The following is a 16,131-nucleotide window of genomic DNA, read 5'->3' as shown; positions in this document are numbered from 1 at the left end:
ATACTGAGGGCTCTACTTGTTTGGCAGAATAGGGAGCCTGAGTTCCAATGAAGCTTTGGAAATTCCTGCTGTTTGGGCAGGTGTCAGTTCCAGTTTCCAAAGCCATAAATGGCAGTGAATTGACTGTAAATAGGAATTTACTAGCTGCAGTGAGTCTTCTCCTATCAACAGCCTGGCAGTGGGACTGTCAGATGCAAAGTGGGTGTCCATGAGAGTCCTTCTCTCATGCCAAGGGAGAGATACAGAGGGTAAAACCTAAATTTTGAGGGGAGATAGAATATCTTTATTTGAATTTGCCTGTGCAGGTGCTGAGCTGCTGTATTAAAATGATCAGGTCCAATCTCTGCCATCTGTAATTAGGTGCACTTAGGCGCAGCTCAGCATGTACACTTTGGTGGGATATTTCTGGAAATGTTTTCCAGGGCTTTTATGAGCTGTAAAGGTCTAAAAAAAAGAGCCAGAAAGGGCTGTGAGATGAAACTCAGCATTTTCTTGCCTAGTCAAACAAGAAGTATTACCCTTTTAAGAGCTGTGGGAACAGCATTTAGTAACAGCTACATAAAAGCTTGTGTTGTCTGCAAGGTGCAGATAGGTGCCTAACAATTTCAAAGTGCTCTACAAATTGTCTTTTTTGTGCTGGACTGTGACTGTAATTCATGTGAAGCATGTCCTAATGAGAATCTCTTTCCCCAAGAAATGCCAAGGCTGTTTTGTTCTGAAATTTTAAACTGCCTTATAGAAAGAAGAATTACATTTTATTGCATATATTCTTCTGTGCCCTTTGAGTGCTCACATATTTTATGTATTTACTTTAGCTAGCTACAGTTAAAAATAAAAATAGATTTAATTTAAGGGCTCTGATGGATGGGCCCTAGTGGTTTTTGCAGGAGGCAGCTCTAAGTGTTATTTCTTCTAGTTATGCTTCTTTTCCCTCTGCCAAGGTTACAGGCTGTCTCAGGGCAGTAGCAGAGCAGGACACCACTGTGGTTCTGTCTGAGCTCGTGGTGCTGCCAGCAGCAGTGGCTTTGTGCTGGGTTTTGGGCTGGAGGTGTCTCAGGGAGGGTGCAGTCCTCCTTCACCCTCAGAAACTACCACAGCCAAGTGGCTCAGCACAGGCTTCTGGGAGCCCCTCAGCTCAGGTGTGTGATGTAAATGTGCCAGCTGCTGTACGTAGATTGCTTTGTAAATTTTTATAATTTTAATATTAATATTAGATGGTGAGAAGCTGCATGTTTGGTTTTACTTACTTAGGTTGCAGTGGGGACTATTAAAAGGCTTAGGTAAGGCACATCAGTCAGTATAGACCGTTTCGTGATGCTTCTATCTGGGGCGGGGGTTCCTCCACCAAGGCTAAGGATGAAATTCTAATGTTAACTTTGATTCCTTTCTTACAAAAGAAGACAAACACAGCTTTCATGCTGAATTTTTGTCATACTCCTCTTATCTACCAAATCCCATTGTACTGTCAGTTCTTATTGTTACAGTGCAAGAAATGACTGAAGATTACTGATCTCTGTATGAGTGGGCTGTATAACAAACACAGTTCTTTGTTTTAGGTAGAGAAAGTTTAATCTGTTTTTCATTTACAACTGAGTTTTGGGTGATAGAGGTTATAAGTCTGAAGCTCTGGCCTACTTGAAATCTGTGGAAAATCTAAGTTCATGCTAAGACTTGAGAATTAGTCCAACTACATTTTTTTTGCTGTAATAATGAACCAAATTCATTATTCTTGACTTCAATTTTTTTAAAATGTTTTTTCACATTATGGAAGTAATGCATATTGTAAGACACAAGCTTCCTGCAGAGATTTGGATCCATTCTTTTTATAGCTATTATTTTGCAGTTTTAAGTGATGCTGGGCTTGAAATTGAAAGCACGTGCCATGTTCTTGTCCGGGAAAACAAACAATGTAAAGAAGACAAGTGTAGGAGACAAGGAGAGCAAAAACCTTGGCCTGTGATGGCAGAGGGCATTCACTACTGGGGACATGTTGTCGCCTTTTTGGGAGAAGGCCTAAAATACTGCTAGGGGAAGCTTAGATTGGGTATTAGGAAAAATCTCTTCACAAAAGGGTTGTTAAGCACTGGAGCAGGCTGCCCAGGGAAGTGGTGGAGTCACCATCCCTGGAGATGTTTAAAAGGCATGTGGATGTAGAACTTGGAGACGTGGTTTAGTGGTGGAGTTGGCAGTGCTGGGTTAACACTTGGGCATGATGATGTTGAGGATCTTTTCCAACCTAAAAAGAAGTTTGTCATTTGAGCATCCAATGCGAGTTTGCAGGAAAGAATGGAAGATAAGAGAGGAAGCCTAGTAAAGTCAGACATGTGGGTTGCTCCAAGGCTGGTTTTGCAGTGAGCTAATTGACTTTGAAAGGACTTATCTAAACATGCGAAAACATCCTTGTGCCGTCTTTTGCTGTCGTTGGCAGGTGAACAGCTTTGACATAAGCAACGTGTCCCACAACCACGCGCGGGCCGTGCTGTCGCAGCCGTGCTCAGTGCTGCAGCTGACGGTGCTGCGGGAGCGCCGGTTCGGCAGCCGCGCTCACGGCCACGCCGACGTGCCGGGCCCCGCGCGCGAGGACAGCTTCCAGGTGACCCTGCACAAGCGCGACTCCAGCGAGCAGCTCGGCATCAAGCTGGTGCGCAGGACGGACGAGCCGGGGGTGTTCATCCTCGACCTCCTGGAGGGGGGCTTGGCCGCCCAGGACGGCCGGCTCTGCAGCAATGACCGCGTGCTGGCCATTAACGGGCACGACCTGAAGCACGGCACGCCCGAGCTTGCTGCTCAGGTCATACAGGTAACTCGCTTTCCCTGCCTGAGCCCCTAGCTTGGCTTTATTTCTAGAGTCTGTTCCCAGGCAGAACAGCTTGTGAGAGGCCTAAAAGCCTGTGTCAGTGTAATTTACAGTGATTTATGTTTTGAAACTAAGAATGAAGAACAGCACCTGCTTTGGCACCTACTAGATGAACTTCACCTCCTCAGAAGTGAAAAATGCATTAGTCTTCCCTGGAATGCAGCCTGAAGGTTAGAAGACAGCTTGTGTAGCAAGGAGAATAGCCTATTGTAGTGTACTGCTTAGCAGGGGAGAAGAAAAAAAAGAGGATTATTATTATTCTATTTATGTATGTATTGTATTTTAATCTCTCAGTAAGCTCTATAGAAGTGGGCTTTGTTTTTTATTGATTTTCCTGTGCATGGAATTGAGTTAAAACAAGAAAGTAATTTGTCACATGTTAGAGTCAACAGGTAGCAGCTGGGAAGTCAAATAGAGGTTTTCCATGAGTTCTGCATGGTACAAATAATTTTCTGAGTGTTCAGAAAAGGGCTGTTTCCAATGTCTGGTTATGTCCTGGACACAAATACTACCCAAAGCTTGTTGCAGTGTGACATATGACCCATCTGTGTCGCCACAGGAAAACCTTCACTCCATGCCTTTCTCCCAGTCTGTAGGGAAACAGATGCAGCACTTTGCTATTTCCTGCTGATGCGAGGTTGGTGAAAATACCTTTGTTTTTAGGAAAGTTGGAGTATACCAGTAGTATGTTCCTGCAGTCTAGTGCAGTCACCTTTGCTTAAAGCACCACAGAGACAACTCTGATACAAAGGAGTAGTAAATACTTGTTTCAGGAATAATTTCAAGTGTTTTCCTTGCAGTGAAATTAAAATAACAATGATCTTGAAATTGTTTTTTCAGTTCCCCAACTTTTGTATACAGTGATTGGAATTTAGCACTAGGTAACTTTTACCTTTTGAGGTGTGGCTTTGCTGCAATAAAAAGAGCTGATGTTTTATTAACATCTAATAAATGGGTCTCCCAGTATTCCTCAAAATCCAGAATACTATGGTTATGCTCATGGATAACATCTTTTCTTGCAGTTGTCTTGGGGAAGTACCAGAGGTGTTCAGAGCTTTTGATCAAAAGCTGCAGATCTTGGAGCTATCACATCGGCATTTCATCCATTTATTGCTATGTGTTACTGGAGTTCACAGAGGCTGCAAATGGAATAGGGTGAATTTTAATGTTTGGGGCTTTGTAACACAGAGTGAGAAATGGTCCTTTTGACAAAGGATTTTTAGCTGATGTAAAGACAACATCAGAGGTCAAGGAGAAATGTTAATTTCCCCTCCATTTTAGGGGGAATTGCAATATGAAGCAAGTAAAGTAGTGTGCAGTCTAAAAAGGAACTGGAAAGCAAGGTCTGCTGTTGTCTTGTTTCACATTCTGTCATATGTTTTCCTCCCTTTCTAATAATCAGTATCCTCTCAAACTTGATGACATTTGATGACCTGATGTATTCAACAGGCAAGCGGGGAGAGAGTGAACTTGATCATCTCTAGACCCCTGAAGTCACAGACAGTCAGCATTATCCGAGACACCGGGACTCACAACAGCAGCTCACACCAACACCAGTCCCAGCAGCTGTTTCACAGCAGGCCTAACTCACATAAGGTTGGTGCTTCTCCTTCTGAGAGGAAAAAATTCTGGTTTACTCATGTGCTGGTGTGTGGCAAGGCAAAGCTAGAAAAAAGGGTTATATTATTTTTTTATCGAATTAATAAAAAAATGATGATAACTTCCAAGTTCTCAAGTCCTGCATCATGTGTGGTGTAGGAACAAAAGATGCACAACAAGTTTTCAGTATGTTTTTGGATTTGCTGACTACAGGGAAAGAATCAAGTTCCATGAGTTCATACAGCTGTAGTTGTTAGACCTTGTCTAAGCCAGTGGCTGGTACTCCTGCATGGGAAGGGCTGTCATTCAATACTGTTGTACTTTTTGTTGCTCTGTGCTGGCTGCAGCCAGGAAAGATGTGAGGTGCCCACCATCTAGCTTATAAAGAGCATGTTGGAGGGATGTGTCATCTCCTTCATGAGTCACCAATCCTGGCTGCAAGGCTGCTGAGTCTCAAGCAGGGAAAGAAAGGCAAAATGAAGAGACTTCCATGAAGCTAGTAATATTTAGAAGACATGCTAAAATAGAGCCTGTGCTCGAGATGTCCTTGTAATTAGAAAAATGCAACTTCTTACTCATAAGAAGTTGATTTTGTGAAATAATGGTGATACTGACCATGTCAACAAATCCACCTTTCCACCTGTCCACTGTATTTGCTTTACTATGTAGCATCATATACTTCTGTTGGGATAACTAATATGCATTGATAGGATTTTCTTTTAAAAGTGGGGATCATTTCAGAAGAGAACAAATGAGGCTCCAGGAAGGTTGTTTTCCTCCTGAGGGATAAAGGTGAGGCTCCTGAATACCATGGCTACAGCACTGGGCCATACCCACCCACAAAGTGATTAGTTTGTTGATGTCAGAGCTTGAGGCAAGTTTGCATGTGCCAGCATGAGCTGTGCTCTTACCACAGTGGATCCAAAGTTGGATGAGTGGATTTCCCTCACAGATCAATGCCATTTGTGGGCTCTTTTAAAACTGGAAGTCCCATGTAACAGCAAGTGAATGTTTCTGGTACTTTGTATCATTTATCTTTCTCTCATTTACCTGCAGTTGGCTTTGAAGCCTTGTGGCTTTAAATATGTTTGTATGATTGTGTGGCAGCAGCCAGTCCTGAAGCCAGAGAAATGAACTGTCTTTATAAGCTGTGATGTGGTTACATATAGCTGCTTCCATGATTAATGTGTATGTGAAGAGCAGAGCCAGTCAGGAGCACATGGCACTGGAGGTCAAAGAAGACAATGTTGTCATTTTCCAAGAGAAGGCAGGAGAGTATATACATATATGCATTTTGAAAAATATCCCAGGTTATTTCTTTCATTATTTTGGATTCCTTGCAAGTATTCTGTCAATTTAAGATGCTACTACAGGTGTATGTGCAGTAGTTTGAATCTTTTACTTAATAACCTGAGGGAAAGGCTTTGGCAAATAAAATTTACTTTGATTTAGATTTAGATCTTTTTTTATTGATCAGAACTGAATACAGGCTGAACTTCATCATTCAGTTGTTGGAAAATTTAATATAGGATCTCTTCTTGTTTCAAGCTTGAGTCTTCATTATAATCATTAGGGAGGCTGCCCAAGGTACCCATTACAAGCCATTAGTATCAATTGGCCTTAGTTTGTGCTCTTGGGGGTTCTACATACCAGCTGCAAAAGAGAACATGATGCATAAGGGCTTTAAAGAGTCTCTTACTGTCATCATGAAAACACGTTTTCATTCCTTAAGAGCTTCTTTGTAGTTCTGGGGCATATTCTACTGACAAATGAAGTAATGCTGATGTTCACCAAGACTTTAAAAGATGTTTATCTGATTTGTTTCCAGACTTCTGACCATATGGTTTTGTAGTGCAGCCCTAAAATTTAGCCTCTTCCAGTATAGGATATAAAGAAAAACTAGAGTGGGATTTCAAGATAGGCCTTTATAAGCTTTCTATCTGTGTTTAAGTATCTACATCCAGGGGTTTTTTGTTGGTGAATTGGGGTCTTTTTTGGAGGAATCAGGGATTTGACCCAGAAGAAATCCAGCCAAAGCTGGTTTCTGGTACTTTGTCATTTTAAACTGTTCCATTAACGTGCCAAAGTGTGGTTTTGGTGTGTTGTTATTTAGTTGATTTGTTCTGGTTTTCAGTTTTGGTTTGCTTGGTTTTTCTTCCTTAGTTTTAACAATGCTATTTATCCTTATTGAACAGGATCTCTCCCAGTGTGTTACATGCCAAGAAAAGCACATTACTGTGAAAAAAGAGCCACATGAATCTCTGGGAATGACAGTGGCAGGAGGCAGAGGCAGCAAAAGTGGCGAACTGCCCATCTTTGTGACAAGTGTGCAGCCTCACGGGTGCTTGGCGAGAGACGGCAGGATTAAACGAGGTGGGGTTTGCCTTCCCTGGTGGCAGGGTCCCTCTGGTTGCTTTTTGATCACTGTGTTCTCTGGAATCAGGTGGTGTCAAAAAAATCTTGTCACGGATGTAGGAAAATGCTTATGGATGCTTTTCTTCATGATTTAATAATGGAAATACAATATTTCATGTTGCACTTTCACCTTTTATGGGAGGGGGATGTTTACAGCATGATAGCAGGGGAAGTGGATAAGATCAGGAAATGTATGGTTAAATTCTTTAAAGCTGATGGTATTCCCCTGAGCTGAGGGTCTGCTGTGATGCAGACACATCCTGTTTTCATGTGTGATTTAGTGGGTTGTACCACATCTCTGTCCAAGGAATCTCTGCTCCCTGGTATAATACCTGAACAGCAGAGAAGCTCTGCTGACAGGCTACAGCTCACCCACATAAAATTTGCCCCAAAAGAAGCTTCATCAGTGTTAATCCTGGTTCCCAAAAGCTTTCTTATCCTCTGGGACATCATGAGTTTGCTGGTCTTTGGGGGTGCTGCAACACCTGCCCTTTTTCCCTGGCTTTGTAAAAGAGAATAAGGAGGCAGAGGTTAGGCTCAGCATAGATGAAGGCAGTCCTACATAATGGATAACAAAGCATTTGATGATTAAAATGTATTATGTCATATGTGAATCAGAGACTGCCTTTGGGATCTCTGTGATTCACAGTTCACAGAATTACAGAATATTTCAGGAAAGAAATTTAGGGAAAAACTTCACAGATTGTACATTTAAAAGAACAGTGTGGGAGCATCTTTCTATGTTTCTGAGAAAGGGAGATTTACACCCACACACCAGCAGGTATGCTTTCTTTTTCTGTACTACTATGAAAAACACACTTGATAGAACAATCACTATTGTTCTTCCATTGTGTAATGTTAAAGTGGCCGCAGAAGCTACTGGGAGGAAAAGCCTTTCAAAAACCTGAGTCTCATACCAAATGTGACCCAGGTGTTTGCACTTTTGCTCTGTTTTTTGTGGCTTTCATTGGTGAGACGTTGTGTGAAAAAGGAGTCTGCCACTGGATAGCTAATAACGTTCTTGTTTACATCCTGGGGCTTTTTAAAAAACATAAAACTGAAATTGTGGAAATCTTTTTCTGGCTTTGATATTTTCCAGATTAGCTTTGTAGAGATGCTACTTTTCTTTCTCTGAACTAACTGAGTTTTGTAGCAAACTTTCCAGTAGTTTTCGAATTCAATTTTCTTCTCCCAAGGGACAAGTTATTAAAACCAGATGAATTAAAGCACTCTGTGGAACCTCACCTGTCTGCAATAATTGGTTACTTTGAGGTGCCTGCATTGTTCCTGCCATCATTCTTCCTTCACTTTTAAAGTTAGGGTGAACACAAGATCCTCATCTGGAAACAGTTGTGTCATGGCATCTGCAGTAGCAGTTGCAGCCAAGCTGATGAGGTACTTAAGTAATTTCTATTTCAGATTTTCAGGGCATTATACATAGGAGTCACGGTATTTGGTGTGTATGTGGAAATGAATTACACTCAATAATTGATACAAGCTCAATACATTAAAGTTTCTAACTGACAATATAAAGGCTTCAGAGCTCCTAGTCTGTTAGTTCAGACTGTCTCAGGTGCAAAGACTGTAGTATGGAATGAGACCCTGGCCTGGGGGGTCTGTGGGTGGGCAGGGCTGTCAGACTGATGTGCTCTCCCTCACGGCTTTGTACAGGTGATGTGCTGCTGAACATCAACGGGATTGATCTCACCAACCTGAGTCACAGCGAGGCCGTGGCCATGCTGAAGGCTAGTGCTGCTTCTTCAGTGGTTGCCCTGAAAGCCCTGGAAGTCCAGATTGTGGAGGAACAGCCCCAGGCTGATGAGGAACAATTGAGTACCATCAGTGAAAATGAATACGATGCCAGCTGGTCACCATCCTGGGTCATGTGGCTGGGACTGCCAAGGTACAGAATTAATTGATTAAGTACTTATTTAGGTGCTTTGAGCTAAGTCCTGCAAGAGACATAAAGAAACAGAGACCTGCATAGTTGCAGCACATCTGCCCTTATTTCTACCTGGCCATCTCAGCTGTATTCAGTTGGCAGTGTGCTTAGAAAGTGGGCTGTGAACAGGAGCAATGTTTCCTTAGCAAACTCAAAGATGAATAGACTGGTTTTATCCCTTCACAAACCATAGTAACTACCCATGTGGAGTCTTCTGTTCAGACAGAATTAATATTTTTTTAATTGTTTTTTTATACTGTGACTTTCTGTAGAATATCTAAAATCAGAGAAATTACTAATAAAACCACCAAGTATATATCCATCTGTCACTTTGCTAATCCGCTACCTAAGTTCATGAGGCCAAATACTTCAGAATATTGCATCAGATTTTGGCCATTCTGACAGACTCTTGACATGTCCTGTGCCAAGACTGTAGCTGTGTAACTACAGGCTCACATTGGGTTTTTTTTTATTTTTTTTTTTCAAGAATCCACTACCATCTCTGCCAAACACAAAAACTCTTAGAGATTTGCAGCAAGCTCCCTCCCCTTAACTGCTCTGCAATCTGCTGGACATCATTTGTACTCCTCACTCTCTCGAGGCTGCAGCTGTAATCTCATTCTGGCATCACTTGTTATCAAGAAGAGTTCCTTCTGCAGCTAGTAGAGTTGTTAACTTCAGTCGGGGCATGCAGGTTAATTCCTTTCCCTCTGATGGATTTACCAGATCTGTACTTCAAGTGTAAAATCACAACACAAACCCGACTGGGAGCAGAATGCAGCTGAAGATAACAGAGCCATGCATTGGCCCTCCAGAGGTTTCACTTTTTCTGAGTTTAACTGTCAATTAATTTATCTTCTAATTAAGTATTAATGAGTAATCTCAATAAATGGCTCTCAGTTTTGGTAAATATAAATTCTTTTCATGCTTTAGCAGCAGTTTATTTCCTACCTAGTGGTTTATTTCTTTCATGCTACAGATGCCATGTGTGTTCCTAACATTATGCTATGCATTGTGCTTTAAAGCAGTGCCAAACAACCATAAAGAACTTGGTATCTTCTTACTGAAAAGTTAATTTCTGTCTGTTTATTTTTTAAGTTACAGTCATTGCCAACTTTACTGGCGAGAATTAATTTTCACTAGGGCTGATAACATATAGTTAGTGAAGTGTGATCTGAATTATTTACATTCTGTGTAATAAAATGGTTAGTCATTTATATTTTCATTACTGGTGATGAATCAGTACAGAGGTAATGAAGATTGTGCATGGGTTTTTAATTTTTACTTTAAGTAGTAAAAGCTTAAATTGGCTAGGGGTGGAAGACAAATGCTTTGCATTTTTGACTTGCAGACTGAACACATCAGGTATTGATTTTCCACCCACATTGTTGCCACCTGTGGAATCCATAAAATGCATGTTAAAACTGACTCTGTTACTGTCAGTTTGAAGAGTTAACTGTGTTTAAGTAATTATTCTAGCACTGCATTGCTTCTTTTAAAGCACTTTTCTGTCTCAAGATTGTGGGATTTTTTGGTAATTGGTTTGAATATTGCAAAATTACTTTGGGAACAGAGGTCTAATCACCATCCCTCCCCTTCTCTGCCACACTCAGCTCAGTGGTAATGGTGAGATAGCAGATGCTGTGCCTGCTGTGGAACCATACATGGCTTTTTCTCTTGTTGTCCTGTGCTTCCATTCCACAGCTGCCTGCACAGCTGCCATGACGTGGTGCTGCGGCGGAGCAACCTGGGCAGCTGGGGCTTCAGCATCGTCGGGGGCTACGAGGAGAACCACACCAACCAGCCCTTCTTCATTAAAACCATTGTTCTGGGAACTCCTGCCTACTTCGATGGCAGATTAAAGTAAGCCAAAGTAGCAATGGGAGAAATAATAAAAATAGTAATAAAAGCAACAATAATGAACCACTTTTAAATAGTTACGTGCAACTAATTGCTTGAGGAGATGCATCTTGGGCTGCTGGACCATGCAGCTCTGTAGTGCATTTCCCTCCCTGATGAGTGGGATGCTGGGAGGTAACAGGGTGTCTCTGTTAGGGAGGGGGCATCTCAGAGGAGATGGCATGTCCTGTGATCTTCCTCATTTGTGCTGCTGATGTCACCTGCTGTCTCCCTGTTGAACTCCACATTAGGCCAAGAGAAGGTGCACTGTAAATGTGCAGAACCAGCTGGTTTTTTTCTTCCTATAAAACAGCTAAAGTTAGAGCTTCACTTCTGCAAAGTGGGCAAAACTGCTTTATGCTTTCACATAGCCTTCTGAAGCCACTGGAAACTGATACTGAAGATGGGTGCTGCTGCTCTAATAGAAGGGCAAGAAAGTACATGATAAAGACTTCTGAAAAGATTGTTAAGGACCCAAGTCCCCATGGCATTACCCAGTCATTAGTTGGCAGGAAAGTCACTGATAAATGAAGGGAGTTCAGCAGAAGCCCCTGAGATGGTGGAGCTGGAGCCCTTGCCCCACAAGGAGAAGGCTTCAGGGGCAGCCAGCGGCCCTTTCCAGTACTTACCTGCACATTGTCAAGGAGACAGGGCCCAGTGGTGCAGGGTGAGAGGATGAGTGACAACAGGCACAACTTGAATTAAAGAGCTTGAGGCTGGTTATGAGAAGAAACTATTTCCCCATGAGGATGGTCAGACAATGGCATAAGTTGCATGGTCTCTGCCCTTGGAGGTTTCTGGGACTACTGGGTAAAGCCCTGGGAATCCTGGTCAGGAGCTTACAGCTGATTTTGCTTGCAGTAGAAGGTTGGGCTGTAGAGCTCCTGAGGTCCCTTCTGACCTTAAAGATTGTATGATTTTGCTTACACATTACATTTGGATGCAGCTCCCAGGTTTAGTATCCAGATATACATCTTAGCCTCATGTAGGATTAGTTCAGAACTAGGACGTAAAATTCCTATTAAGGGTTGTTCTCTTATTCATAAACTTGATTTTTTGTGAAGGTGGTAGTCAAGAATATACAACTTGAAGTTTCATGGCATGATTTTTACATGCAGATTTTCTCACAAAATGTCTTAAGAAAAGAATGTACTTATGCCTAGAGCCTTGACAGTAATTGATTTTTCAGTTCAGTGACTAAATAAATAAATGAAAAAATAACTTGGCTGAACATAAAATTACATTTTTTTTTAAACTGTGGAACAGTTTGGATTAAATTAAAGATCTCAGTTCAACTCAAATAATTTCAGATTAGAGACTTAATAAGTAGAAGTCTTTACACAAATGGAAGTTCAAGCATCATTCCTAAGAAGAGTGGAAGAATCATTATGGTCACATTTACCCCCTTGTAACCTATGGAAAATATGCTCTTGTGTGATAATGTGACGTAGTGCTCTCTTTTCAAATGTCTGTTCTACTGAAAATACGAACTTAAAAATGGGCCATCTACCAGGGAGAGCCCCTTCAAACCTGCACCTGGAGTTATTGTGGGACAGGTCTCTTCTAAAGCTGTTCCGTTTTGTTTAAATTATCTAAATGTTAGGCTGGAGAGGAAGGGAATAAATAACTTCACAGTTCAATAGTTTAGACAGTTTTCTGCTTACATGATCTGTCTGGTGTGATTTTATAGAAGGCAAAATGGCTTCCTTGGAAAGGCTGTGGGAGTGAGAGATATCATGCAGTGAACTGTAGCACTTTGGGTTTGGGTGATGGGGTTCCTTGGTTCAGGAGAGAAGGACTTTTGAGTGCGCATTTGACTGGTGTTGGTAACTCTGCTCCGTCTTCCTCTGCTCTGCCCTAGGGAAAGCTCAGGAGAGCTTCTTTTTGCCCCCCATATTGGTGCCTTCAATACCTGAGAGGATCAGTTTCAGGAAAAGTCCTGTTTGATCTCCAAGTCACATTTGACTACTTTGGAGAATGTCACACACTCAAGTAGCAAAGCAGAGGTGTCTAGAGAAGGAACGTGCTCGAAACAGAAATAAACTAGGTGGATTTTTGAAGTTTCTCTTGAGGTTTTAAAAACCAGAACTTAACCCTTTGAGGTAATTTTTCTCTGGCCAGCAAATGGCACCCTCACAAATTCTGTTACCCAATCCAAAATGCAGAGATGCTGCAATTGAACCATCTGCTGAGGGACATTTCAAGCCAAATGGTTATATTTGACAAAATCATAAGCCACTGAAAACAAGGTTCGTAGTTGGAATGTGGTTGGTTGGTAACCATAATATCTTTACTTACACCTCCTACAGTAAAGGCATGTTTGGTATAAATGTGTTATAATCCACACAAACAAACAGAAGTGCTTCTGTCATGCACATGGTATCTCATTTCTCTTGACTCCATTACGTCTTCCCAAATGTCTCTTCTCATGTTTCTATACAGGTCAGTTCTTAATGCAGAAGCATATTGGTATTAGAATGGAAATACAGTGATTTGGGAATTTCCCAGATGAGTTTCAGATTAATCCTAGAACAGTTGGAGGTTGGAAGGGACCTTTAAAAAGTTATCTTGTCCAACACTCCTGGAATGGGCAGGGGCATCATTCAGTTGTAGGACAGACTTCAAATTGAACTGCTTTGGGAACCTTAGTGACACTTTCAGCCTGATGCAAAGGAGCAAAGTACCTACCTCCTACCACCCCAGCAGTACAGTGCTGTTTGTTGGTGTGTGCTAATAACTGCAGAGCAGGTCTCATAATGTGTTCTTCTTTCTTCTTGTGTTTTTTAGGTGTGGTGATATGATTGTTGCTGTAAACGGACTATCCACGGTTGGAATGAGTCATTCTGCACTCGTTCCCATGCTGAAGGAGCAGAGGAACAAAGTGACTTTAACAGTGATTTGCTGGCCTGGAAGCCTCATATAGAGTTGTGAATCAATTTGGTTCAAGCAGCATCTTTTTCTAGATAGCTGGCACAAAAATCTCCTCTATCTTTTTTTCCCCTATTGATACAGCTGGTTAAAAGCAGGGCCAAAACTGCTGTATGTTCCTTTTTTACAGGCCTCTCAGACTTACTCTACCTGTTCTGCCATCCTGAAATAGCTATTCCTGTTTGCTATGTCTATTGCTGGCACAAATGCAGATATATTTGAGCTCACAGAGAAACCCCCACTCCACCATGGCTGTCACTGAGCTTTTCCCATCAGGCTTGTAGGGTCTGCAGGAGGACTTAGCTGTTCTTTGGGTTTCTCTGCAAATCCTCAAGTTGTGTTGTGATATATAAATGTAACACTCATGTGCCCTCTCTTCCTGGCAAAGAGAACATGTGTCAGTACCAGAATGACACATCTGTCTGCTGCTGTGAACCAAAACCTGTTTCCAAAGGTTACATCTCTTCATTTTGTAAACCTTTCTGGTTTGATCCCCCATATTTTGGACTGATTCAAGTATTCCATCTTACTCATCACAAATTACTTGGTCCCCCAAATTTTTCTTACTAGGCATCAATGTTCATAGAAAAGTAGGAAAAAAGCCTGATATTACTAGAATTTTTATAAAGTGCAATAATTGGACTTTTTGTTAGGAAACTTTAATATATTACAGAGTTTGTACCCTACACAAGAAATACAGAAGTGATTCCCGTTGCAATGCTGGCAAGGATTCGTGTGCCCAAGGTCTCCTTTGAGTGAATGGCTTGCAGTGTTAGACTTTACTTTACAAATGAATGTTTTGCTATGTCAGAGAATTTTGATGAACATTTTTATGAGGATCATTTTTACCGTTTCTATTGTAGTTGTCAGCTCTCTTTATTCAAGTGTGGAAACAATACTTTGACTAGTACTTTCTAAATGAGAGAATTATTTCCAGGGAAAAAAGCAAGCTATTAAGAAACCATATGTTATGGTTTACAGGTGAGCAGGCTAGAAGGAAAGCTCTTTGATTTCAAGTCCAACTGCAAAGTAAGCTGCAAAGTTCACTCTTACTGTCACCTCTTGACAAATGTGCAAATGCCTTGATATCAAATGCTGAAAAGAGCTCTTTTGCATTTCAGAATATTTTTTTCCCTTTAGAGAGCACCTGCTATTAAGTTGTCAGTAATACTGTTTGTCTTGGATTGTATTTAATATTTTTACAAACCAACCTGTAACTTCTAGACTTTGCCTTTCCATGATATTTGCAGGCAAAGCACCCACTTGTTTTAGAAAAGAGGGGTGGAGCACAGAAAGAAATGTGCTGACCTGGAGCTAACCCTGTGTGTTGTCAGTGTTCTCAATATTTGAAAAGAGCTTCATTTATAAACCAGGTTCCCAACCTGAACTGATTTTATGAATGACCTCTGTATTGTATTATTAATTACCAGAGAATGTATTTGAGAGTCACAGCATATTTCAATTGTGAAGCATGAACTTTATTTTCAAACTCAGCTGGTGTAATATCGGGGCATATTATCGCATGTCATCAATTCCAGTAGCTTTGTTTTCAAAAGAAATAAAGTTACTCTTTTGCAAAAACAAAAAAAAAAAGAAAAAAAAACTTAAGAATCTCATATGGTTTTATTCCTCTATGTAATGTATACTATTGGTTTAATTTCATAATATTAAAATAGAAAAGAATGTCCTCTCCAGTATATTACTGTAGTGAGAATCCTTGTTTCTGAAGCAAACACCAAATTTATTTGATACTCTAACTGATTAAAAACCAGCTTTCTCCCATCCCCAGATGGTGTTTAACTGTATGCTTTGCCCTTATGCAGACTTTTTTGTGAAGTACATCGTAGTCTGTAGGCTTTAGAGAAGTTTTTGACATATGTACTAGATTTAGTGGTTTTTATTTTAAAAATTACACTTTTCATTCAAAATCCTGAAAAAAATATTTTTAGATTTTTTTTCCTTTTATATGTTAAATGTAGCAAAAGCATGGGTTAGCTTAAATTGTGCCGTTTTGTTTCTGTGTGCTGTAGCTTTTGGTCAGAATATCTAAGCGATAAAACTTCAGAATAAATTCACTTCCTGAATCCTCTTTCCCCTTTCTCTTGTAGCAGCATAGTTGGGTTTGGTTTTCTGTGCCTTCTGTTTTAAATTATTTCAATTTTTTTTTCCAAATATTGCTATCTAATTGTATGGTATTAATGAAGGATGAATGAAAATAAAAGTTCATTCTACACATTGTAATAATTCAGAAGTGTTGTCTCACTCTTTGCAAAAGATACGGAGAGCTCAGTGCAGACTTGGTTTAAAGATAATTTTTTCTCTCCTGTGATGTATCATAAATTACAGTTGGTGAATGTACCATAAGGGTCTGAGGGTATGCTCACGCTGCCAGGGTGACATACCAGCTGTTTAACCATTAATCCCAGCACTGAGAAGTGTTTCTGGAGTGGAGGTAAGGTCTGTGCTTTATGGTACTTTGCCACAAGTAGCG

At 40.9% G+C, this 16,131-nt stretch overlaps 1 protein-coding gene across 3 annotated transcripts in view; it reads left to right on the top strand.

Moving 5' to 3' along the window:
- LNX2 (ligand of numb-protein X 2) overlaps positions 1 to 15,885 on the top strand; it is a 59,644-nt gene extending 43,759 nt beyond the window's left edge. For all 3 annotated transcript variants that reach the window (XM_005482494.4, XM_074535269.1, XM_005482495.4), the window contains exons 5-10: positions 2,429 to 2,800; positions 4,307 to 4,453; positions 6,652 to 6,829; positions 8,543 to 8,774; positions 10,518 to 10,676; positions 13,500 to 15,885. In XM_005482494.4, coding sequence (XP_005482551.2) covers positions 2,429 to 2,800; positions 4,307 to 4,453; positions 6,652 to 6,829; positions 8,543 to 8,774; positions 10,518 to 10,676; positions 13,500 to 13,635 — 1,224 coding nt within the window. In that variant the 3' untranslated portion in view covers positions 13,636 to 15,885. The remainder of the gene's footprint in view (positions 1 to 2,428; positions 2,801 to 4,306; positions 4,454 to 6,651; positions 6,830 to 8,542; positions 8,775 to 10,517; positions 10,677 to 13,499) is intronic.
- Positions 15,886 to 16,131: the final 246 nt, after the last annotated feature.

Source organism: Zonotrichia albicollis, chromosome 2 (genome assembly GCF_047830755.1).
Source record: "Zonotrichia albicollis isolate bZonAlb1 chromosome 2, bZonAlb1.hap1, whole genome shotgun sequence".
Lineage (NCBI taxonomy): Eukaryota > Metazoa > Chordata > Aves > Passeriformes > Passerellidae > Zonotrichia > Zonotrichia albicollis.
Note: the sequence above shows the minus strand (reverse complement) of the source record. Positions and strands in the feature narration are given on the sequence as shown.